At 43.8% G+C, this 27,151-nt stretch overlaps 1 protein-coding gene across 5 annotated transcripts in view; it reads left to right on the top strand.

The window, feature by feature from the left end:
- Positions 1-3,732: 3,732 nt before the first annotated feature.
- Positions 3,733-27,151, top strand: part of si:dkey-178k16.1 (band 4.1-like protein 1) — a 47,156-nt gene continuing 23,737 nt past the window's right edge. For 3 of the 5 annotated variants that reach the window (XM_037104001.1, XM_037104000.1, XM_037103999.1), the window contains exons 1-3: positions 3,733-4,097; positions 22,375-22,463; positions 22,824-22,973. In XM_037104001.1, the coding sequence (XP_036959896.1) occupies positions 22,392-22,463; positions 22,824-22,973 (222 nt within the window). In that variant the 5' untranslated portion in view covers positions 3,733-4,097; positions 22,375-22,391. Of the gene's footprint in view, positions 4,098-22,374; positions 22,464-22,823; positions 22,974-23,283; positions 23,339-27,151 lie in introns of those variants that run through there. The other 2 variants (XM_037104003.1, XM_037104002.1) reach the window with 2 other exon arrangements.

The following is a 27,151-nucleotide window of genomic DNA, read 5'->3' as shown; positions in this document are numbered from 1 at the left end:
TTAATTTCTCAGCTTTAAGCTAGTACTGTATTTGAATATGTATAAAGAGAGGGCTGCTTTGGGGGACTGAATCTTTACAACATAGTATTAGAGCCACTGTTAATGAAAAACAAGTTAGAGATTTTGAGAATTAAGTCAGAACATTATCAGAATAAGGTCCCACTTTTAACAGTAAAAGGCACAATCATAATCATGAGTCATAAAAGAAAAGGTCACTTTGAGTGTGAAATGTGAAATATTAAGCTTTAAAAGCTGATCAGATTATTCATGCATGTTTGAGCATTAAGTGAAGTTTAAAGGTTTTTGTTTTCCCACATCACTTTGAGTTTTCTCTGCACCTTCTGTCATCCAGAGACCATCCCAAATAGTTTGGATTTGTGGGTAATGCACAGCAGACTAATGGACAGGTGGATTCCGGCTGCTTTTGACATCATTGAAATAATGCTCACTGAGCTTTCATCATATTCTCATGGTACGATGACTGAACTCTCGTCTCAGCTGGGAATTGGTGAAAACCAGGTCCCTGCTGGACTCCAGCTGCTGCTTCAAACACATCTGGTTATTGACTCGTATCTTGTGCCTGCTTTCTTTTTTTCTCTGATAAAAGAAAGAAAAAAGAGGAACCTATAACTTCAAATTATGATCAGTCATCTGATACATAACGTTTTGTTAAAATCTTCTTCTTCTTTTCTTGTTATTAGGACTTTTCCCTGAAAATACTCGGCTCGAATACTAAAGAGAGCAGATCTCCGCCAGGTGTGTCTAGGAGCATGTGGGTGGAGAACAGGGACTGTGGGGCATGTCTACATCAGAGTAGCAAAATAAATAGGGGAGATCATATGCAGGTTCCAAAACATCAGCGTTGTAAAATACCAACAAAAGAAACCACCGACAAAATGTTTCCAGCACCTGCGTTGTCAGCAGCACAAAGTAACAAGTTCCCAGAGTGAAGCAGCTGCATCACTTGCGGCTCCTGCCGACCAGAGGAGAGAGGAGTCAGCCATCAGCTGAGGCACTACACAAAGCAGTCAATAAAATAGTTTTGTAAAAAAAACAAACAAACAAAAAAACTTGTGGTTATAGGTCCTTGAGAACACACACCCATAAATGTGCACATAAAATATGAGGCTGATGGGGCCAGTAGATTAACTGTGGACAGACGCGCACACATGCCGTGGACACACACGACCAAACACATGATCCCCTCCAGGCCTGGCAGAGATAACAACCAACATGTTTTCCATCAAGTCTGTCTCTGGGAGAAGAACTTAATAGGCTCAGTAAAATGGTTCAGAATTCCACTGATTCAAATCGTAATCTAAAGCCCAAAGACTTCAATGCAGAAGAACACCTGTGACTGCTTTACAGCTCATTTTACATTTTGCTGCAACTGATAGCTGGATACACATCTTCTGTCATCTTGTCAGGAAGATTAATAGCTATGAATGCATATATAAGAGTCCATGTGTGCCTTGTGGCAACAAAGCAGGTGCATCAAATATAACTACAATGTACTACAATGTACAATGTTTAAGAGGACATGGTGATGATACAATCTCACACTTAGTCCTATTCTCATCCCTCCCAGAGAAATATTTAATTTAAGATCTGCCCTAAAGAAATACAACCATATGGTCGCTTCATACTTCATACAGAAGTAAAGGAGATTTATGGCCCTGCTTAGTGTCGGGTATGTTGGGTAATAACTGCAAATATCATACATCTTTACAGCTCGGAGGATCGTAAGTCATGTAGGGAAGTCCGGTCATGATTCTTAATCATGCACTTTAACTTCCTGCAGGCATGTGTAATTACATAGTTAAAGAGCAAAACAAAGGTAGCCATCTGAAAACTGTTCAGGCATCACATACATTAAACATTACAGCACCTGGTCCTCATGGTTTGGTATGTGTGCTGATGGTATGTGAGCGCCACCATGTGGAGAAACCTCTTCACAGCTTTTTTTTTTGAAACAATAGGCTTCTGACATCCTCAGGTAAAATGTAAATTTGATATCCTAAATACTTTTAACGACGGTCAAATGTAATCCAGTTAAAACGAGGGTTAACTGGGGGATATGTAGTTTTGGGGAAGAAATGTAAACAAAGGGTTAGGACTGGATTGACTGAATAAACAAACTGACATTAAACACAACAGAATTTCATACACTTTGCATGTGTTTATATTTGGCGGACCCCGCCACCTTTCTAGCCTCAAAATGTTCTGGGGATCTTATTTTCTCCTGAGCACAGCTTGTTCATTCAGTGGTGGAAAATTATAATATATCTGAGTTTGTAGTATTACCTCATTAAAATCATAAATATTAAAATTCTGAGTTGTCCTCTCCAAAACTACGTAGTGCCCCTTTAACCTCATTCAATACATGGATGAACATGAGGAGATATAGCTTTAGCCTATGCTCCAGAAATCTCCCCCATATGGCCATGAAGTCATCCTGCTGCTCTTTTTTTTTTCCTTTGCATATCCTGTAAGCAGCTGAAGGAGACCCACTGGAGCGTGACAGGAATCGATTTTCCTGCATGCACATTTGCATCTGAACAGAACACTTGTGCATGAAAGCCAAAGAGGGCGTTCAGCACAGAAGGTTCCTATGAGTCACCGATGCAATTCATCACCCACTTAGCCTTCATCCATTTAACACACTGCTCGCTGTGCGGGGAAGTGTATGACAATTCTTTTCTACTAATGCTGCAAGTTAAAGATGAGCCTTTTTTTTTCCTGCAAGCGTCTGAATAGAAATGATGTCAGGAGTCCAAGGAAAGGCCTGCCAAATGAACTCTTTTCGAGCACAATATAACATAAAGTGGACATTCATTATAAAACACCACAGCTGATCTGGCATGCCCCTTTAAAGGGGCACTGTGTAGTTTTGGAGAGAAAAATTCAAACTCAGAATTTGAATATTTACCATATCAGTGAGGTAGGAATACAAACTCAGAAATATTCATTTGTTCTTAATAAGGAAAAAACAAAACACTGTTTGAAGTTAGAAAAGTGGCAGGGTCCGCCAAAGGTTAACAATTGTGTTGCCCTTTAAGTTTGTTTATTCAGTCATGAAAAGGAATGTTTATTTAGTTTGTTTATTTAGTTTAAACAACATGTATTTGAATCCACTCTGATCCACCCGGCTCCTCTGTGGGCATAAATCCACGTCAACAACCGTCAATAACACTTTCCATTAGTTTTATGCAAAGCCCAGAGTATTGATCTCCAGTGAATGATGCCAAATGCACTCATTTTCAGCAGCTGACAAGAGCGTGAGTGACATCTGAGGGCGCTGTGACACAGGTAGGGCTGCGGTGCAGCGGGCTGGTTGCTGGAGGCTGCCCTCTTCATCTGAACACAGATTACATCTCCTCAGCGGCCACAGATGGTGATCAATGTGCTCTGCCTCAGTTAAACAAACAAATAAAGGAACGAGTCACTAAAATGAACAATGCAAATGAGCGGGATGTGTGATTTGATGTGAAATCTCTCCCAGTACTATGGAACGTGTGTGCAGAATATGGTGTTTTATATATATATATATATATATATATATATATATATATATATATATATATATATATATATATATATATATATATATATATATATATATATATAAAATATTTGAATACATTCTCTTAAATTAATGAGTGAATGTGCTGAGCCCACAGACTCTGCGGCATGTTACTTTCCAGCGCTGGGCTGAGAGCTCGGCGGTGGGAAACGATGACCCTGAGGAGACAGACGCTGCGTGCCACGCGCTGAGCGGAGCGGTCCTCAGCAGATCACGCGCGACGTCGAGGAGTTCCCTCGCCTCCACCGTGAAAACGCCCCTCTACTCTCCTGCTAGCCCTTCCCCGACCGTGAGCCATCCCTGCCGGCTTGTAGCCCGTCTGCTGTGCGCCCCCCGCGCCTCCCCCACCCCCCCCGTATCCTATCCTATCCTCCCAGCCTGCAGGGCTGCATCTCCCCGCGGCGAAGAGGCGCTTCTTTGGGGCGGTGGCGGTGTCCGTCTTCCAGCTTCCCCCCTGCGATCTCAATGGTCAAGATCTGGACCGGAGCTTGACACCCGGAACCTGACAGGACAGGTATGCGTGTTTTTTGTTTGTTTGTTTGTTTGTTTGTTGTATTTGTTCGTCGGTGACAGCGGAACAGGTGCATGCTGCATTCGCCGGTTGTTGTGGGATGACATTGTGGGAAGGGATCGGGGAGCATCTTCACACCGGCGACACACACACACACACACACACACACACCAAAACCCCACCGCTTTCTCTGTGCATGCTCTGCAAAAGACGGCGCTTTGTGCTTCAAGTGTCATGGACGGATGGGAGAGGGTGTTGCCACAGATCTTTAATGCGACCAATATGGTCGGCGGGGCTGCTGTAATGAGCCGCACAGAATCAGGGCATCGTTGATTTCACGCATATCGAGGCCCTGCAGGCAGAGGGAGTCAGCAGGTGCACCTTTCTCATCGGCTTTACTGAGCGACACGGCCCGATCAGCTCCTCCGGACCCTCTCTGCGATCGTTCAGTGGTATTCTCGGACATGCCAGCGTGCATAAGGGCTGCGCTTTTCTCTACGTGGAGCTGTAGGGCTAACAGCTGATGCTCGATATAATGAGCTAATTGTAGGCTGAGGAGTGGGTTGTCGCGGGTGTGGCAGAGGGGGCAGGCGTGGGCGGCTCATGCAGTCTTTAGGTCCCCGGTGTGAATGCGTGAACTGTCACTGTGTGAAAGAGCAGAGTGGGCTCTCAGGCTGGACCGGACCCAGAGGGGCTCACAGTCAGAGAGTTAAAGAGCTCTCCTCCATGAGAGCAAAACTTCACGTTCATCTCAGCAGACAAAGACAAAAGGAGCACACCCCCTACACGAACCAGCTGATCAGATCCATTCTCTTGGAATTTGCTGTGCTTCCAAAAGAGATGTTTAAAACGTTATTTGCCACTTCAGGTTCAGTGATTTATGTGGACCTTTGCATCCTCCAGACACTAGTTCCAGATTCAAACTAGGATCACGAGAGAGCGAGTCGTTTCAGGATGTGTTTCTCTGTCCTTCATGTTCAACAGTGTATTCCAAAGAATTAGGAGTTCGAATCAAATTGCACATCGGATCTTGTTGGGAAATTTAGATTTCTAACAGAAAACAAACTATGGCACCCAGAGCGCATACAAGTCCCGACAGTCCCCTCTCATTTAGTTGAAACTAGTCTCGTATCAAACTTGATAGCCACGTATCACTCTACATTTACACTCAGGTCATTTAACCAGATGCTTTCATCCAAAGCAGCTTACAGCAAATCATATGTACATTCATACACTGATGGTGGTGGCTGCCATGCAAGGTGCTGACCAGCTCATCAGGAGCAGTTTGGGGTTCAGTATCTTGCCCAAGGTCACTTCGACATGCAGATCAGGGGAATTGATCCAGAGACCTTCTGATAACAAGATGATGGCTCTACCCGAGAGCCACAGCCGCCCAAATTCTAAACCCAACAAGGCAACAGAATGCAGACGCAATCACACTCGCCATTGTGTTGCAGAAGCATAAAGAGAAACAAAGTCATGAAACACTGCAGACAAATAGGATCCATGCATTACTCCCTGAGAAATCATCGTAAATGTCAACAAAATGGCCACATCTTACACAGAATCTCAAATCAGCGCCTAAAGTTTCACAGGATCTAATCCTGGATGAGACCAATCCACCATCCAAGTTTTGTGGAAATCTGTTCAGGATTTTTTTCTTTTTTGTAATCCTGCTGACAGACCATCCAACCAACAAACAGACACGGGTGAAAACACTTCCTCCTTGTCGGGGATAATAACACAGCAGAAACAAAAGTGTGCCGAGGGAATGACGCAACAAAAGGCAGCCGGATAGCGAATAAAATGCAATATAAGAGAAGTCCACATAATTGCACCTTTCAGCAAGTTTTCATAGCAACACCTCCAGACTCTGTCAGACGGTAAAAGTTAGCGTTATCAGCAGTGTATCCTTCTGTTCACCCTCCTCCTACTCACACAGACTGTCAGTGTATCTGTCTCCTTTGCCGCCACAGGCTATACAGTAACTCCAGACTGCTGATTTGTGGGGGCCGAGCCAGGGAGCAGGGCGAATTAGACCTAAAACCATCCATCTGTCCCTCCGTGCATCCTCCACTTCGCTTTTTTCCTTTTTCCTTCACCTGCTCCACTTCCCTCATGTGTGTTACAACGGTGCAACTATATGAGCAGCGCCGTCACACCCCTCGGCTTGTTCACATTAAGAAGGCGAGGTGTGGGCAGTGTTGTGTTAAACGCCTACGGAAAAAAATATATATATATTGAATGCCTGTTTTTTTTTTTGAGGCTGTTGTCAAGGTGGTTCAAGGAGTTTCACCGCACGTACAAACAGTAATGGAATTATGTGCAGCATTTCCCGCAGAGCCATTTGCTCTTATCTATGACAGTGAAGATGTAACAGACATTCAGGCAAACTACTCGGTTAAAACGAGGCATCTGGCGACTAGCGAGGGCGGGGACTCCATTATTTTTTTTTCCCGGCCAGTGTGTAACCTCGGTGCAATTTGTCACCCATACACATGTCACGAGGGTAAAGGTTAGGTCACGTGTTGGAGGATGAACTCTTGAACGCCTGTGTGTGTTGCTGTTAATCTAGCGTGCAGGCTTGTTTAAGGTAGCACACACACACTTTCAACACAATTCTCCCACGAGTCCTATTTCAAGTCATCCCGTGATCGATTTGTAATAGCTCACTGAAGCGGGGCCAGTGGTCTGTTCGCAGCCAAATTGGAATTCTCCACAAGATAAACTCACGCCGCTGCGAAGTGAAGGGAGCTTTTCAAAAGGCATATTAAAGATAACAATACGCAATAAACTGTCACTTTTTTTTGCATTATCATCACAAATGATGAGTTGCAGGGGACGATGCCCAGCTCAGCAAGACATCCCATTTGCTGCCGCTCCCCGCCCCTCAGACACCGTGTTAAAGCTATGTTCGAAGGTTCCTCCCGTTGCTGTCGTTAAATGCTAAACTACAAATCAAATGCTATCACGGGATGGGCCCGACAGCATTTCGATTGAGAGCTAAGGAAGTGGAGTTCCCGGTGAAAATGAGTAGGATCGCTGACAGCTCGCCGTTATTACTTGAGAATATATAAATGTGCTGAGGTTGAAGACAACCCTGAGGGGCCGTTTGAGGTAAACAGCAGCTTGAACGTTCAGTTGTGAGGACCTGTGTAGTTTGAATGACTAAATGAAATGACTGAAGGTTGGCTGAAGTACTTGAAGCTCAAGGATGAGTAGTTCTTAAAAATTGTAACTGCCCCTCCGAAGACTGTCATGGAAAAAAAAAAAAAGGTGCCTATGGTAGATAAAACATGATGAAGTGCCCCTTAAGGTGCCCTTCCAGCACCCTTTCTAGTGCCTCACCCCATACGGCTGGCGTCCTGAATCTGCCACTGGCGCTCAGTACTTCATGTGGACCTTTGCGTCCTCCTGATACTAGTTCCATTTTCAGTAATGACATTTTGTTGATGGCAATATCCTGAAATGTTTTGACTGGCTGATGTAATGAGGACTCACTGCATGGTTAAACCCAGTAGGTTTGGCATCATTGATACCAAGACATCGGTCCTCAAGATGAGGAGCAACTTCAGGTGTGTGTTTGTTTGTTTGTTCAGTTTTTACAGATCAGAAAATACAAAGCCACAGTAATGAGAACAAAAAGGGCCGAGCCAACAGACTTTGTTTACCACCGTACGCGTTGAGCCAAAAGTCCTTCAAGGAGAGCTCAGCTGCTCCTGTCAGTTCTTCAACAAGCAGTTTGCTCAGCTTAGCATCGGCAAGTCTTTGGCAAGTTGTACTCTGTTGCACACTGTAAAAGAAATGACTTAAGCCATCACATTTTCTTTGGCTAAATATGCCTTTCCCTCGGCCGAGAGGGAAGGTTTCCCCCTGCCATATAATCCTACCTAGCACTTCTTTTGTTGCAACTGTATGTTCCAATAAGTAAATACTTTTCACATGGTCAGGAGTATCAGTACCTTAGGAACACAAAGAAACATTGTGATAGTATTTTAAAAGTGCATTATGTTGGCATTTGCCTCGTTCCTGTGGAGTTTAAATGAAGTGTGATGCGTTAACGAGGCAACTGAGCATCTTATTCCTGGTTCACTGATGGCATAAAACCTGAATTCACTTTTGCTAGAATTTTTATTAATGCTTTAAACTTCAATCCTCACACATTGCACCTGTAATATCAGTAGAGACGGACTCTTATTTTAAGTTATGAGCGGAAAGTGAGCGACTTTTGTTCCATTTACAAGGTCGTTTGGCGTAATTTCACATTAGATATCAGTGTAGTAAAGATTATAAGATTGATCTCTCTCATAAAAAAGAATCCACCCTACCGTTTCTCTTGAACATCTATAACATACATCACATATTGCATATTTAATTTGGACAGTCTGGGCAGATTTGCGAGCGGCAGATTCCTCTCCCCGAAGGGTGTACGACTAACACGCTTAAAATCTTACATAATCTTCCTCCTCCACGGTGACACACATACCGTAGATTGATGTCTTGTTTCCCTGACCTTTTTGTGTTTGTTGCAAACCGTTTGAATGGAGACTATAAGCTGACAGCCTACTGTACATGAGACTGTTGGGCGTCGTCTTCCACCCACCACGGCTGTCTCCTCTGTGTCACTCGGGCGCCTCCACCTCTACATGAACTGTCACATTGTTCAGCACAGCGCTGTTTGATTGTTCACCTCTTCCTCCCTCTTCTCGAGTGTGTGCGCATCAACTACCCAAATAATTTGTCGAAGCTGCTCACGCTCACTCTCTCTCTTTCCTTCGTCGTTTTCTTTATCTTATTTTGATGTGCTTGACAGGCTTTGTTAGGCAGGGGTTTCCATGGTAACTGCATGTTAAACAGGCACGCCTGATGTCTGCGTGTTAACCATCGTCAGCGGCGACACTCTCCTCTTTGGTCAGACGGACATAAAAAAACTAAAGTGCGCTGCAGGCACAGAGGGGTGCCTGTCATTTTCCTGTCACTGTGGTGACGAGTGGTGAGATGTTTTGGCTTTTCTTTTTGACTCTCTGAGGAGGAACCCTTAAAAATGCACTGAGGGAAGTGAGGAATCATCCATGCAGAAGAGATTTAACTGTAGAGAGATGGTTGTCTTCGGTTTAATTGAGTGTGACTGTTGTGATAAAGTGGAATATAATCTGGGACTTGGAGGGTTTATCTCTTCACGGACAAATTGTAGATGATGTTGATTTTTCTAGGTAATTCATTATCAAGTCCATTCAAAAACAATTACCAGAAGTGTAGCTGAATGTATGTTATTCATTGTGGTTTTAACATGTAATTAGAACTTCCTACACTTTGTTCTTACTTACTCTGTCGAAGGTATACTCTGCCCAGCTGACCCCATGACGACCCCCCTTAATTTGCATAATGAAGCAGAAATTTAAAAATTAAAATACATAAATACGTTTGGAAAAAAATACATAGAAAAAGGGCATAATAGAGAAAGAAATGAATACATTTAGAAATTAATAAAATGGAAAATTAATTGAGAGAGTAAATAAAAGGGGAATTTATACAACAATGAATGGATACAGGAGCAGTTCATGGAGAAATGTCAATTTATGTTACATTTTATAAATTCATTTATGCCCACAGTTATGTGAGTAGTATTAACGCTGTGTTTTATATTCATGGCATATTAATTCATTCATTTTTTTGCAATATGTAAAAATTGTAATTGAAAACATTCAAAATAATACTACAAAATGTATCAACAAAAGGTGAAGGAATAACTGCTTTGACGCCATGACTTCGTCCTGTTATGATATTTAAGTTAGCATGCTAACCAGCTAGCTCCCGCCCGTTTCTGGACCAACTCTGTTCCCCACAGTGCTCAAGCTGCACGGCTAACTCAGTTAGCAGCAATTAGAGGAAACTCGACGGGTGGACGTCTCTGACATATTGTACCGGCGGTGGAATAACGGCAATACCTCTGTGATGTTACGCAATCAGTGAAATAGCGCTGCAAGAAATATTACATTTGTGAAGCTCATAATGTTCCATTTCTATCCTGGCTGTCTCAAGGAGGCGCTGATCCAGTTTTAATGGGGTACTTTGAGCTGATGTGTTAAACTGCAGCATTTCACACACTGTGGACGGCCGCGTGAATAGAGCTATATGGAGAGTCCGCAGTCTGCCTTTGCTCTGTCTCAGCGTACATGTGAACTGCTGCAGCACGTCTGTCAGCATGGACTGTGTTTGTCAGCGAGTGTATCAACAGTGTGTCGACGTGTCCTACAATCAGTGTCACCCACACAAGTGTCTGCACGGCGGCGGTTCCTAAAAATAATCTGGTTGTTTTGATAGGAAAGATCCGAATCGGTTAGCGGCCTGCGAGTCATGTCGTATGAATTCAAAATCGCTGTTGACCTTTAATGTAATATTCCCACGCCTCGTTACCAATCCTGACACGACCTCCTTCACTAAACAGATGCAAGTTCACTTTGTGGTGTTGAAGGGAAGACGTTGGGCTCTGCCGCTCGTGTCAACTGATTAATTTTTTAAGATACTCATCTCATAAATCAAACCATGCGTTCTGACAGCTGATTTTGAGAGATTTCACTTGCTGATTGGTTTTAATCAGTGCGGATTAACTTTACAGTGGCGCCACTCCCCCCTCACTCTAGTAATGTAAGGATTCTGACACACACATTTACCACCTTCTGTGACTCCGAGCTGTAACAAAGCAGACACAGATGAGTTTGCAATCAGCCGATCTTGTCTTTTCATACGAGCTCAGAAAAGGCTGAACTTTTAGCTCCTCAGATGTAGAAACTTTACTAACCCCTGACATTTCCCCTGTGGTACTGGAGACTCATCCCCATGAGAGAGTGCTTGTGCTGTTGGTACAGGTAGCACCACCTCCCTCCGGGCTCGCTTCCTCTCGGGGAGGATGAACTTGCAGCCTCATTGGTTCGTAAGCCGCATCATTTATCTCTGTTGTGGTGTGACATGATTTGCAGCGGACTTAACAGTCCTGCTATGCAATCTGCTCCCGAGACTGCTGAGCGCCAAAGGTTTGCAGAATGCGTGTATGTGTGTTTCCACTGAGCAAGGACATCTCGCCACTCCCACTTTCCCCATCCCCCCCCTCCCCATCATCAACCGCCCCGTACCTGGTTTCAGAGAGCCAGCCTCTGCACGGCGAGGACTGATGGACTGGCTGTGTACACCATTAAAAGGGGTAAGAACTGATTACAAAACTGAGATGTGGAGGGAGCTGCATGATCAAATGGCAAGGCTCATTGAGGATTGTTCTGCGATTGGCTGACACAGTGGGCGGCCTCTGTGGATGTCAGTGTAGATAAGCCTACTGTCATCACAGCACGTGCAACACTGACTTTCAGAAACAGCAGCTGCTTTAGAAATGCCTGCCTACACATTTAAAAGATGAGATTAATCGCTATTCATGCTAATAGTCGTGGGAACTATTATAGTCATAATATTTTAGGCAACAAGACTTTGGTGATGCTATGACTCAGTGAGAACATCAGGGTCTACAGCCATGCTATGACTCTTTGTGGCTGCAGAGTGTGCTAAATGCTGACAGTGACAACACTGACATGCTGATGTTTAGCAGCTGTAATGATAAACATGTTCACCATCTTAATTTTGGATGTTAGCACTAACATTGCATTACATTACATTACATTAACATTAGCTAACGTTAGCACTAAACACACAAGTGCAACTGAGGCTGATGGGAACGTCATTAGTTTTTTTGAGGTAGCTGTCATGGTTTGGGCTTTTCGTTTGGTTGTTTTTCGGTTTTATCATCACATATCCTAACGTGTCGTGTTTTACTTTCTACTTCCTGTCTTTGTCTTCTTCCTGTCCTTTTTCTTTTAGCACCTGTGGTTTAGTCACCGTGTGTTTAGGGCTGCTTTGGTCTGTTTTTGTAGCCTGTGATCCCATCTCTGTTCCCTGATCCTCTTTTCTCCCCCGTGTTCCTGATGAGTTTAAGCCATGGGGCTTTATGGTTTGTCTTTAGCTTTCATGGATTCACTTTGTTTCATTTTTGTCCCTTGCCTTTGTGTTGTTTGCATCTTGGATTTAGGGTTCGGGGACCAGACAACTGGTATTATTAAAATCAATAATTTGAGCCTCCTTCTGAGGCACAAAATGCTACTAGGTCTGTAATTTGAGATATTTTCAGAGAAACAGTTTTATTTACTGAAAGGCCAAATTAGACCTTATGAGTTTTACTACAAAAAGCTCACAGGTACTGGGTAGATATAACATGAAACTAAGCTAATCATTTGGAAGTGATTATTTAAAATCACATTTACAACCTTTACAACTTTGCAACCTGTTATGCTGTCAGTGTCATCCGGAAAGGCAGACACTTCCCCCTTGCTCGCGAACGCTGTGTTGGCTCAGTGACAATTATCAGATGCAGGCAGCATGAAAAGTCTCCTGCTTTCTTAACGTCTGACAACTAATGAGATGTCATGTAAGAAGGTCCTGAAAACGACAAAGGTGGAGTTTTATTTTTTTCATTGGACTCTTTGTTGAAAGCTGACACATTGCCATGGCAGATCATCAGTCCCTCTGCACTGAACATTTCTAATGATAAACACTGAGATTGATGTTTATGTGTGTCAGTGGCACCATGGAGAGGAATTAACCCCCCAGAATGTGCCAGAAATCCATCAGGGCAGCCAACCTGTCCAATTAACTTCCTGGGAGAAAAAAAAACAAAACAAAACAAACACAACAAGGGTACTTTTACACTTGGCAGGAGGAGAAGAGACCTGGATCCATTTTTACAGTCAATTTGAATTATCCCTTTAAACGTCCCGAAACCGACAGGTGGCTCGGTTGGAGCAAACTGTCCTTGTTTCCGAGTGAAAGAGGGATCCCTTTAAATCTCCAAATTGACAAATCATAATTAGCAGGACTAGAGATTGGGGTACGCTTTGTTCACTTTAGTAAAGGATGTAGCCACAAAAGAAGACTGCCTGGAGATCACAGTGGGCAAATTATCCACAGGCTGCCCTCTACACCACATAATACATGACTCTTTTATTGCTGTTACTTCTACTAATGCTGCTCCCACTTCTATTCATACTTAGATCAAGATTAAATATTCAAAAATATTTAAACTTAATAAAAGGCTTGCATTAGGATAGAGCAATTATAAAAAAAAAAGCCTGGCCTGAAGACTTATTAAGAGTTATTATAACTCACATCATAATCTTGTTTAAAGTGAGGATGGTCATAAACTGATGCACTTATGTAACCAGGCCCTTTTTTTTGTCAAAATATCTGTTAAATGGGCCATTGTCAGATGATAATAATCACCTCTGCCAAGCTGAGGTTATGTTTGGGGCATTTGTTGGTTTGTACGAGCGAGTGCAATTTTCAGCTGATCCCGATGAAGGCTCTAGATCTAGTGGATTTAAAAATATGTTTTATTTGATATTTTATTAGGCTTAAAGGTGCAATATGTAAGAATTAGCCACCTGCAGAATTCATAGTCAAAACAAGTACATGTGGAAGGCTATTGCTGTTGCCCCACAGCAAGAAGGACCTGGGTTAGAGACTGGGCAGAGCCTTTCTATGTGGCGTTTGCATGTTCTGTGCATTATTCTAGTTATTTTCTGTTTGTTTTCACCTAAAACTCTTACGTATTGCACATTTAATTGGTTAAATGCAACTGTTGGGCAGAGGTATTCGCTGTACTCAATGCAATTTTAGTAGTGCATTTAATATATTATTAAGCTGAACTACATCAGGGTTTTCATTAGAGGGTCAGCAATGTGTTCCAATTTTTTCACTTAAACCTTGCAGTTCATCATCACAGTGGTGGTGAGCTCCACAAATTAAATTTGTCCACATCTAGTCCGTGTGTATCAGGCGTCCAGGTGTCTCTAAACTTGTGTTTTGTTTTGTTTTTTAATATATATAATTTAAGTAAACTGATCCTTTGAGCGTCTTATAGTAAAAGCACTGTGACAAAGGTGGGAAGCTGCTGGAATCACCGGTTTGTTATATGGCAACACGTACTGCATATGCGAGTAAGGTGACCAAGTGGAAAAAAGTAATAATGAGATGCACTATGGGGTCTAAAACTCACGGGGAGAGGATGTGAGAAATGCTTGTGAGGGAGGATGATGCAGCTGTCAAAAACAAAATAAAGGAATAGTGCAGATTTGGCTTGTTCAAGCTCAGAAGGTCTGATCTGCAGAGTTAAACGCTGCACTTTGAGCTAAAAGCTGTATAATAGAGCAATCAACAGCATCCACGGCGAGAGGGAGGCAGCTCCAAAACTTGACAGATGTTTTTTTATTATTTTTTTCATCTAAGTGGATGATTGTTTAGAAATAATGCAGGTTATCTACCTCAAATTTGATATACAGCTAAAATACCTCTTGAGTCTGACACTTTCCTGATCTTACAACACGTTTCCTGCACAGCTTTGATCTTGCGACCTGAAGAGGTGCTGATGACACTATGGCTCCTGCTTTCGTCACATCTCAACCTCCTGCTGAGCGCCAGCCTCACATTTTTTTATTTTCAATATACTCTGGAGGAAAGCAAACACTTTACACTGTTAGCACATGCACAGTTTCCTGACAGCCATAATGTGTTTGAGGAGCAAGAGGAATCCACAGTGTCTGCTCCACTGTGACATATTTTTGAGATGCTATATTTGACAGACTTCTCCTGCCCACATGCTGATGAATGACGGCCCTTTGGGCAACTGACGCCTGCCCGATGAGGCATCAATTTTTAGGGCCACTAAATTGACAGACTCTTTGTTTGAGAGATGGCATGAAGACAAATGGGCACCGGCAGGCGGCGGTGAGCGGTGCATCATGGACATCATTCTGCCCTAAGTGATCAGCCATCATGTCCGTTACTATCTGGCAATTTATCTGAGCTGCCCCGCTGCAGACGTTTCGGGGCGTCACGTTGCCTCCATATTGCTACCTTTTGTCGGAGGGGAGTTGACGTCGTGCATTTCGAGACGTCCTTCCTCTTCAGTGAGTGCGGTTTTCAAAGTCTTGCGGTTGATTCCAGCTTACATCAGGAGAGCCTCGCTGCTGCCTCAGTAATGATCACAGTGTATCTTGACTGCCTCTGAAATGTAGAGCGCAGAGGAGGTCACCTCCAGAGATAGACTGACATGGCGAGGCTGATAGAGACCTGACTGTGAGGACTCAGTGATGGGGAAGTGGATGTGTGCCACGGAGGATAATGTGCAGGAACGAGGCTGGATCCTGCTTATCTGAGTCTTATCTTGAAAAAGATTTTTGATGCCTGCAGTGTTTCGTAACACACTTGAAAAGGCAACACAGTTCACCCAGCGAATGATGATTAGAGAGCTTTCAGGCTTTTATCTCTGGTCAAAATGGGACTTTCCCCCTGTCACAGACAAACGGCGAAAAAAAGCTTTTTGATTATAACTCACACATTTGAATATGTACTTAGTAAACACTAATATGTAGACGGCAATAAGACCCTGTGACACTATTAGCGCTTATTATTTGGAACGTGAACTGACCCATGATGAATTCCAGATTAAACATTCTGTACTGCAGGTTTAAGAAAGAAAACATGTATTTGTGAAGTCGATACACTGTTGAGACTGTTAATGAGACAGCAGAGGATCAACACCTGACTCAGTCAAGATATAATTAAGGGAGAAGCTTCAGAAATACTATTGATTGCATGACTATTGCAGTTGGTTGCATTTATATTTGATATTATATGATATTTTGGAAGAGGCAAGGTGTCCATCTTGAAACAGCGGTTTCACAGTCAGAAAATTAAAGATTGAATTTTGAGCAGCTGTGGTTGATATGTTTTAGAATACCAGTGACTAAATGTACAATGTGTAATGTTAAAGGGGGTGAATTACAAACAAATTCTGCTCTACAAAGCTTTAAAATGTTGTGCAGGTCATTGGTTTTTGTTTTTTCTGGTCCACTTGCTTCACTGTTGCCACTCTCACATACACTTTGTCCACCTAATTAGTTCTGGTTCTGGAACCGATCTGTTCAAGACTTGATGAACATTTATCTGATCCAGCGAAAATTGCTTGTGTTTCTACTATTTTGGAGCACAGCCATTGTTGTCAAGTATGCGTCATTAACTGAGGGCATTACACTATTTTAACACCATCCTAAATATGACATGCACACTTTTCGGTTCACACTTCAGTTCAAGGACAGCCTGCCAGCTATCTCCTGATCCGGTTGGAAAACATCTTTGTTTTGTAACCAATTTATTTTTGGTTAAAATGAAGGGTGTAATATTAACAGGAACGGATGCTATGCTGGTGCAAAGTTCCGAAAAGTGTTGCGTTCAGCCCACCAGTAACAAAAAGCTCTTAAGACCTACTGTACCTACCTGCCCAGCACCAAATGGCAGACAGAAACACTTCACAAGTAGCTGGTGAGCTGCACTGTTAAGCTGCTGAACAGACAGATATTTTAACAGAGCAAAAAGGAGAATGAATACTGGAGGTTTAACAGTACATATTCATTAAGATTCATTGTAAACACCGTAATTGTTATTTGTAATGGTCAAATAGTTAGCTAATGTGCTTTGTTCGGACTGTGTGGATGCCGCCTGGTCAGAATTGACTGTCATCACATTATGCTTTTGATTCTGACTGGAATCAAGTCATCAAAGACTGTGACGTCACCGCTTTCCAACACTGGCCCCACCCACTTATAACGAGGCAGAAGAGAACAGACGTCAAAACAACAGGGGAAAAAAAGAAGTGAAACAACCAAAATGTTGTTGCGTTTAGTGAAATAGATTTTAAACTAGTGTGTAGTGTTCATTCAGCAGCGACAGTAAACAGTGAAAATTGGCTGCAAAGCTTCCCCTTCTGTTCTATCAATACCACATCGACTTCTGTCTCCTGGTGTCTCATGCAATTACTATCAGATGTGGTCTGGGACTGCCACGACCTTAAGTTCGTTATAGGTGCAATCGGTTTTCATCAGGCCAAAAAACACCCTGACACAGAGATGCACAGCACAGCGCCCACACAGTTTGAGATTAATAGACGAGAACCAAAGTGGAGAAGAAGCCGCCTGGGATTGTTCAGGTCGGCTGTGACTCAAGCAAAACGTTTGAACCTGAAGTACAGTATTGCAGTTGTGTGTGAGTGAAGTGATAACCATCGGTCAGAATACGGTTCTTATACTAGCATTTTTCCACGTCTGGTCCAGGCAGAGGTTTTAATTTGGTCACTTGTGAAGTAAAAATAAAACAATGGCAATGCAACTATTTTTGGAGGCCTTCACAGTGATTTCAGAGCCTCACCTGCCCAGACGCCGTCACACTTCACAGAGGCCGTCCTTGACGCTTGCTCCTTGAAGTTGATGAACCAAAGGGCCCTTGGACGGTTTTGTGGAGAAAGACCTGTAATGGGAGTCTGTTTGAAGACAATGCCTGTTATAGGAGTTCTGAGTCCAAGCAGCCGCAGCACCTCACACATCTCCGTCTCCATCATCTCCCTCGCACAGATGATTAGCTGTGCGGAGACCAGAACTGATGCGGAGTCGGAGTGATTGAATCACAAAGTGGCCCGAATGAAAGAATTGATTGGCCTCGCGATCGTGATGTGTGCGAAATGAGCGCCCCCAAAGTCTCTGACACCGATCTATTAAAATTCCTCTCAAGTTTGCTCGCGATCCACTGATACATTGTTCTGACAGCTGCTTCATGGGGGCTGACACCGGCACGGAGGTTAGGGTACTACATCGGGCAGATGTGATCGGCTCACGCAAGCAGAGTTCGGGAGAAATGAGATCAGATTATAGGTGTCAAGGTAAAAGAATGGAATGTGGATCATATTTGCTGCGTTCTTTAGTGACAGCGGAAAATGAGTTTTTGAAGGGTCCAAGAATCGTTCTGTGTAACCGCCAGGCCCCGAGGTTTGAGTCCAGACAGGCTCCTCTTACAAACATCAGCACTGTACAATTAATCAAGTACAACAGGGCGGCTGCATTGAATGTATAATGCATGCAGACCTTTTGCAACACTACACACGAGGCGTGAGAGCAATGTGTGCAATGTGTGATGCGTATTTGCCATGGAGATCTGCTTTATAGGCGTAAAAATAGGCCAGCCTTCTATTTATATTTTTACCTGAGGTGGGGGTGGCCTTTTTTTATACAGAAATGGGCCATGAAGTGTTGAGATTTTGTGAAAATAAAGTATTTGTGTACAGGAAATGACTCTTGCTGGCTTCCACATGGGTCTTGATCACCCTGTTGACGCAAAACAAGACATTGCTGCCTCACTTTATTTATCTCACTATATTCTGGAGATGTTTGCTCACCCATATTGCACAAATTTGCTGAAAAGTTTCATTTGTTTTGCTGGTGACTCACGTGACCCTGCGCCGTGTGAGCACTTGCAGGTCTAGACAGTGAGAAAAAAAAAAAAAAAAATTCTGCTGCATCAGCTCTGTTCAGGCTCTTCATGCGTGACACGTTCAGTGTCGCCGGTGTGGAAGCCTGCATCCAAGCTAGCAGCTCTCAAAAGGCATTCTGAGGGTTTGAGCAATATGTTGACATCAGCGCGCTAACGTGCTCATTGTAACGTGTTGATGTTTACCGTGTTCATTGTTTAGTGTGCTGGCATGCTAGCATTTTGCACTAAGCACAACCGAGGCTCATTGAAAAATGTCTTTAGGCCAAAAAGCACCCCGACACACACACACACACACACACACACACACACACACACACACACACACACACACACATACACACATACACACAGCATAGTGCCCACACAGTTTGAGATTAATAGACGAGAACTGAAGTGGAGAAGAAGCCGTCAGGCATTGTTTAGGTCGGCTCTGACTCAGGCAAATGTTTGGTCGTGCAGGTATTTGGCCATAAGATAGATGTTATGCTGATGGAAGAATGGACCCAAAACACAAAGCACACAGAGGCAGGCAGGTAAGGGAACAGAAAGCGATAACCTCAGTCCAAAAATCCAGGTACCCAAAGGACAGACAAAGGAAATCCCCCCCGCCCCAAAATAAAGAGAAATGCACCAAACAGGATATAGCAATTAAAAAATCTGTCGATATAAAATGATGAATTATTCCCTACATTCTAATAAAACATGCTGTATAAATAGAGTTGTACTACTGTTCGCACTGACCTCGTGAAGCTACACTACGACTTTGAGATCTTTTTTAGACTAGCGGAAGACATTCTTTTGATGAGATACTCATCAGTAAGCTCCATGGGATGTTTTGTTACCCGGCCATTCTGCTTCTTCACACAGCACCGCTATATATAGGATGCATTCATGAAAAGTGGCTGCTTCCCCTGTCTGACTTTGACATTGTTCCACTGCATAAACATGAGTCATACGGACACAATCTGTCTCGGAGTGTATGTAACTCTACCACTCTAATCTACTAGAAAATGGTGTAAATATATGCAATGTAAACGCCATGAAGAGAATACCTTCTAAAATCAATTATATTATTATTATTATTATTATTATTATTATTATTATTATTATTATTATTATTATTATTATTTCAGAATGAGATTAATCAAACAACCCCAGGCCCTTCAAAGCTGTGAAGGAACACTGCACGGTGTGAGTGTGACATCTGCCGTCCTCGCCGAGCCAGACTGCGCTCCTCTTTGATCCGGCCTCATTATGCCGAGGGAGGCTGACCTATCATGAAAGCCGAGACGTGCTGCGTTCAAGCCTCCCAAATTGTACACACAGAGACGTACCCAGACAGCTGTTTGAGGAAGAAAAACTTGTTAATTAGAGCCTTATCTCTGTGTGAAATACTACTGTCTCCTTTTCCTGGTTTACAAACACTTTGTTATTATCACACCGCGTTATTAGACCAAATTAAGCTTCTGTTTTGCTCCTCCCTAATGACAGTTTTCCCTGGAAGCTTTGTACTTTTTTTTTATTATTATCAGAGCTACCCATGTCCCCTCCTCACTAATCCCTTCCTCTCATTAACCTCTTGCTTCGCCTAAGCTTTTTTTTTTTCTCAGGTTTTTTATTACAAACATTGTCAGGGTGTGCTTGATAAGGTACAAATTTAGAGCAGGTGATATTTCTCATGTTGAAAATAACAAGTGATGACAGTTTGCCTGTAAAGTGAAAGGCATGTGTTATATTTTATAGGTCATCATTAGAGGTGCTCTTTGCAAGAAAAGTCTCAAAAGACTCAAAAATCAAATTTTGTTTTACAAAGAGTGCCTTTAAAGGGTCAGCCACCAATTTAAAGAACTGGCCACCTGTTGAATTCACACTCAGAGCAAATAAGGAGCAGCATATCACCTGAGTAAACGCTAAATGATAGCTCAGTTATCCGGGGAGCTAGCAGTCCGGACTGGAGTCTGATGTGTGATGGTGTCGACTGTCGACTAGTGCAGGAGCTTCAGAGCAGGATGCACTGCGGCTAGCTGGTTGACATGCTAACCTCTCTGCAATACAGTAAATCGACGTCATAATGTCAAAACTGTTATTTCTTTACATTTTTTTGGAAATTTTAGTTAATTTTTAGATTTTCAAACTAAACTCTGCCACTTTTTGGTGTGTTTATAGGACTTTGGGACCAATATGGCACACATGGGGGAGCGGCGGATAGGATAAAGTCTCTTGTGGTTCCTGAGGAAGCTGCAAGTAATCTGATAAACTGCCTCCAAGTTGCATTATGGGTAATGCACCAGGCGCCGGGTTTTGAAAAGCAGCCCGCTGATCTAGCATTGCACTAGATCGATACAGCAGGACCAGTGATACCAGCTTTTTTATTCCCTGATTATTAGAATTTTTCGAAATCTGGCGCCTACATTTCCCACAGTACAGCTCAGCTGCTGAGTGACATCACTGGAGGCTGTTTATCCAATTACCTGCAGCTTCACCTGGAAAGGGTTTATACTATTTTTTTGCACATGTCCAGCAGTACTCCCCGAGACCTGTAGGCACACTTTAATGCGCAAGAATGGCGAAGTTACCCCTTAACTTGGAGCTCATCTGCTTTTGAGCAACATTACACGTGCCTGAGGCTGAACACATTTCCTGGAGTGACTTTGGAAGAAGCTGCAACATTATACAGCAGAGTTTACATTTCCAGCACAGAGCCTTTCTCTTGAGGCTGAGAAACGGGGATGTTCCAAGATAAACAATATGGTCGAGCAACTGCCACCCATACATAAAACTCTGCGTTACTAGCTCATCAAATTCCAGTCCGTCTAAAAAAAATAACGAAAAGGGCTTAAGTGGAGAATTTAACATGCTATCTCATGTTTGCAATTTCAGCTGACGCATGAGGAATATTAAACCTGTCGCCCCGTGCCCACTTTTCAAACAAAAGCTACAGACTGACTCTGGGCTTTATCTCGGGTAATTGGTTCCTCTCTGCTGAACCACTATTGTAACTGTGTATGTGTGTGTGTGTGTGTATGTGTGTGTGTGTGTGAGCGCCGTGCATGAGTCCAGCTCTGGTTTAGCAGTGGTCACCTTCACATGACAGGCCTCATCTGTCTCCGGCTCGCCTGAATATTACATCAGCATTGTTATACGTCTCACTCGCCGCAGCCTGACCCTCCCCTGGCCTCCTCTCCCCCCCATAACCTCTGCCTTTTATTCTGTGCCACTCCTTCCTTCCTCCCGTCTCATCCCCCAGATTGTTGTCACAGTCTCAGCGCCCTCTCCTTGTCGTCCCCCTCCCTCTCTCCCTCTCTCCCTCTCTCTCTCTCTTTCTTCCTCTCTCGTTCTTTATCTCGGTGTGTCTGCCGTCTTGTGCTGTGCTGCAGGGCTCTCTGGCTGATGTAATTTATGCTATCTCCTTCGCTAGTGTGAGAAGAGAGCGTCCTGAAGCCAACGCTCTTCATGCAGAGTGCTCCTGTGGGAGGCTGTGAGCCAGCGCCGCCCGAGCTCACCCTCTCTCGGCATCACTCCATGCACAGCGCGATGACCGTGCATGTGACAAAAGGGGCTCAATCTGCATGGTAGTGCAGGATAATTAAAAAAAAAAGAAAGAAAAGAATTCACGTAGAAGCTGCGCAAAAGGAGATTGATGTGTTGTCATCACAGGTATCTCTTCTGCAGCCATCCATCACACTAAAATGTCAGTTGAGCTGCGCACAGATAGTGAAAGTGCTTTTCTTAAGTCTCATGAGTCAAATCCAGCCACAGTCCACAGTCGGATTGGGTTTCTAGCTGCAGTAAACACAGCACACTGGTTTTTAGAACAGGAAGGGAGTTGATGTTGACTGAATGTGTTTATGTGTGGTTGCAGGACTGCCATCCGTTTCAATGACAACAGAGAAGGCTTTGGCTGAGGAAATGAGGAGCGCAATGGAGGGCGACGCCAGGAGAGCCAATCAGGTGAGAGTGCTGTAGAACTCGCGGCGGCTGTAGATCATTTGACTCGGGCCTTTCAATCACTCCACAGCCTTCCGGCTTTTCTGTTTGATATGCAAGGCAGCCGGCCCCCTCCGTCTGAGCCGCTGACTTACCATCTTAATATCTCAGAGCCGCAGCCTCCACCACATCACGCAGTTTGATGATTGCCTCACATGATCAGACAATCTGGCTTCAGATCACTTATGTTCAAGCATTATGTTTTTTTCACATAAAAAAAACATAATGCCTTCCCGAGAATCACAATTCAGACGTGCAAAGTGGAAGACAAAGTAGGGCGATTTGAGGCTCACTCACTCAGAGGAAGGATTTTCTCTCTGCCAGGTTCCAGAGGATCACGGGGAAGACGATAGCTCCGAGAAGACGCCCAGCAAAGCCTCCAAATCCCCCCAGAAGACCACCAAGCACCGGCCCAAGACCGTCCCCGTCAAAGTCACCCTGCTCGACGGCTCAGACTACGAGGCCGCAGTTGAGGTACGCCACTTGCTCATCATCATCAAGTAACAAATGGCTGAACGAAACACATATTCAAGAAAACCTGAGTGGGAAATTGTGACAGAAACACATTTAAAGGTGCGATATGTAAGAAATTGTCCCCACTTGAATTCCTACTCACATCCCTCAGATTTGTCACGTTTCAGTTTGTGATCCTGTGATTTCCACCCTTGTGCGTCTTGTTCGTTTCCTCCTTTTGTGTGATTTCCCGCCCTGCCTCTGTGTCCACCTGTGTCTTGTTGGTTAATCAGCCCTTGTGTATACGCTGTGTGTGCTCCCCCGTTTTCTTTTCGTCTGTTTTGTTCGCCCGAGCCTGTTCCGGTGTCCTCCTGTGTCTCCCCGTGGTATGTTTCCGGTGTTTGTTCCTGTTGCTTACATCATCGCTGGTTCGTGCTGTATGCGGGCCTGCAGCATTTCACCACACGTCACCAGATTAACACACGAGCCGTAAGCAAAATAGCCATATTCCCATCTCACATTTTCAATCGTTGGAGATTTGATGTGGCTGTCTTGATTTATGTGATCTGGTCGCGCTTCCCTTCTCCTGCAGTGGTTTAATGCTATTAGAACCACTGTCCCTGTCCCTGACGCATCCAGCTTAAACTTAGTGTTCTCAAAACAGCGGTGAATGGAAACATGCTTTAATTTGCTTTTCTGATAATTCTCTTGCAATGAGTAGTTTCACGTTTACCTGCAGACAGAATGGTTTAGATAAATCTGGTTTTAGTCAGAGATTTGACTTTGATAGAGGAGACCAGGCTTCGCTGGATTAAATGTGTTCTACCTTTACCTTTCTTTTTAGTTCATAGGTGTCTAAGTCGATTTTCCAACCACACACGAATTTGTATTCTCCTGGATCACGACTAGTTCACGACCTGTCTGATTTCTTGTTTGGTGCTCCATTAAACTTTGTTGTAGTTATTTTTTTTTTCTTTTGCAGATTACAGTAATTACTGTGACAGGTGCATATTTATCACAACTGAACAAAACACTGTGAAAATTAACCTTTCCTGTAAAAGCTGCTCCCGGCGTCACACCCTAACACACGGTTTGCCTTTTCCGAAAGAGTCAATCCTTTGGTAATTGTTTTACCGTAAGCGATCCTGCAAACATGCTGAGACATAATTGGAAAAAAATGTTTTGCAGTGCTGTCGAAACTCAGTGTGGCTGCTTCTCCTCGCTGAAATGCAGACATGCTCAAAATGCATATCTTGCTGTGCAGGGCGAGGAGGAATCCAGCATTTTTAGGAAGCTGGTGTACATCTCCCCCCACTTGAAAGAGCCCTTGACTCAGCACACCTCACCACGGCTGCACCTCGGCGGGATTTAGGCTCCCTCGGTAATACACGCTACTGAGTCAGGCAATGCAGCTCGGCTGTTATTCTCCCTGAGAGGGGGAGTAATGGGTGGAGGGAGGTAAGACAAGCTCTACTTTGTGGGGGATGGAAGGCTCAGATGAGCAATCCCCGGCTTCCGTGAATCGTGACTCTGTAGCCTTTTGTGTTTGTAAACAGGCGGATTCCCACCGCCCCTGGTTTATCTGAATTTTAACAGCAGCCCGTACGCCCGGCGTCATCAAACGGTGCAGAAAATGAATCTGCTCCTGGACTGAACGGGCTTTCTGAGGCAGAGCAAGGGCTGGTGATCGAACGGGGGTGTTCCACACCAGAGGGAGACCCTGGACAGGACTTACAGAGCCACCATGAATCATATTAAAGCCGGCACTGGGAGCCCATTGGCTGCTGCCGATGATGGAGCGCGACATGTGACGGGAATGATCTCGTTGGTCACCCGACCTCAGTCATGTCAACTATATTTCTTTTATGGCTTAGCGCCTTCCACGTGACCTCACATATTTTACTTTACCAGTGACACACACACGCTCTCCTTCAACTCCACCCCTCCCCATCTTCCATCTTGGTTACACACACACATACACACACACACACACACACACACACACACACACACACACACACACACACACTTCTTTACGTCACCTGGGCAGTGACACCAGAGGTACTGGGCTGTGACAGGAAATCCATACAGCTGACAGATGAGCGCTCTCCAGTTTGACTGGGGGAGAAAATAGAACGTCTGAAGGAAGGAGGAGGAGGGGAAGATGAAGAAAGTGGGGGAGGAGGTGGGAAGAAAGAGGGAAAAATGGAGAGGAGGTAGTGCTCGCTTGTCTACAGCAGCATGTATGAGAGCATGTATGTTGCTCCCGATGGGGCGGAGGCAAGCGAAGACACGATGATGAATGCAACAAGAGCATTACTTTAATCACAGGCGCTGCGTCCACAGAGTGAGCCGGCCCTGGTTATAAAAGCCGCCTATTGACGTTTGGCTCACAACATCATAGATATTGATTAAGCTCAGTGCGTTTACATTGTCCAGTCCTTAACCTAAAGCCACAGTGTTAAAACTCCACCACCTGCTTGCTCACAGGCTCGAAACAAACCTCCGGTATTTTTCACCGCTTAAACTCTGGCTGAATGTAATTTACTCTGCAGGTCCAAACCATGAAATGCAAATGTTTCCTGGTCAAGGTTCCTTCATTTTTGCTGGTTAACCGTTTTCATTTTATGAGAGGCAGGGCTGTTTGGCGAGCGGCTTTCCCGGATTCAAAGCATTCCGCGGCGATGATACATATGTCAGAGTTCAGCTGTTTAAGAGGTGTCTGATTAACGCGGCGATGGAACTAATTAAATACAGCTGCTTTCACGCTTTTATCCGTAATCACTCCTGCCACCGCCACTGTTGAAATGGCTCTCTTTTTTCTACTGAATAGTAATAACATCAGCCAAACAACGGATACATCTGTGTGTGCACGGGGTAAAGGCGTTACAACCCCGAGTGCACAACACCCTCACATCAAACTGCCCCTGCAGAGAAAACTAGCAGCTCCATAAATGTCTGGTTCATGGGATTGTTTGATTAACAAGTTTAAACCGGATGAAAGATTCATGATACGGAGGCCCAGCTGGGCTTTCTTTGAACCAACTTAAAGGATGATAAAATCAGTTTATCTACAGTAGATTCTGCATACTTTCTTTCCTTTTTAAGCACCCAGTGAACATGTTCCCCTGCAGCATCGCTCGCTGCTTCCCCCGCAGACCTGAGCCTCTGAAGGTACGAATGAGCTCAGTCTCTTGCCCAAGGGAACTTCAGAACGCACAGCGTACGTGCCAAGGCAGGAGCACAACCTGTCTGGTTGTCACCGTTTGACAGCTTGTTGATAATGTGCTTAAAGCTACAGATGATTTGGGATGATAAACTGCCAGGAAGCATGAACAAAATACTCTTTATTCCCGCGGGTCATGAACTGAGCTTGGTGAACGAGTTGTTAAAGCTTTTTTTTTTTTTTTTAAATAAAATTGCTCCGAGAGCAAAAAAAAAATATGTTAGTTTGTTGCAATAACATTCACCATGGCTGCTTTGAATGTAGCGCTGCTTAATGTATCCAGTGTGAAGTACACAACTCTAATGTTTGTTTACTTCAGCTAAAATGTGTCACAACTGTGAATCAAGGAACCAGAGAGATTTCTGAGCCAGTGTCTGTTTTATTAAAGGGGCATTTCACATATTGATCACACACAGCTCTGTTTACGTCGTACTTCAAAGTCTGTGTGGCCTGATACCATCGGGGTTCTCTCAGGTTGGTTTTTGAGGCAGGATTATAACTGATACTACAGGCAGGGGCTGTGGGGTAAAAAACAAAACCCCACAGAAGTTGACAGCATGGTCAAAGGAAAAATGATTGATTACTTCCATTGCTGATTAATCTGAAGATGTTTGGTCTATCAAATGTCAGAAAATAAGGAAAAATGTCGATCAGTATTTCCTAAAACCCAAGGAGATGTCCTTAAATGTCATGTTTTGTCAACAACCCAAAGATATTCATTGTACTGTCGAAAGAAACCATAAAACATTTGCATCTAAGAAGCTGAAAATAAGAAATGTGACATTTTTTTTCTTAAAAAAATACTTAAACCATTAAAGCCATTATCAGAGTTGTTGGAGATAACATTAATACTTGACAACTAAATACATTTTTTGAGTTATAACCATAATAGGGACAGAAAGTCAGGACATCTACAGTACAGTGGCTTGCAAGTATTCACCCCCCTTGAACTTTCCACATTTTGTCACGTTAC

This window comes from Acanthopagrus latus, chromosome 7 (assembly GCF_904848185.1).
Source record: "Acanthopagrus latus isolate v.2019 chromosome 7, fAcaLat1.1, whole genome shotgun sequence".
NCBI lineage: Eukaryota > Metazoa > Chordata > Actinopteri > Spariformes > Sparidae > Acanthopagrus > Acanthopagrus latus.
Note: the sequence above shows the minus strand (reverse complement) of the source record. Positions and strands in the feature narration are given on the sequence as shown.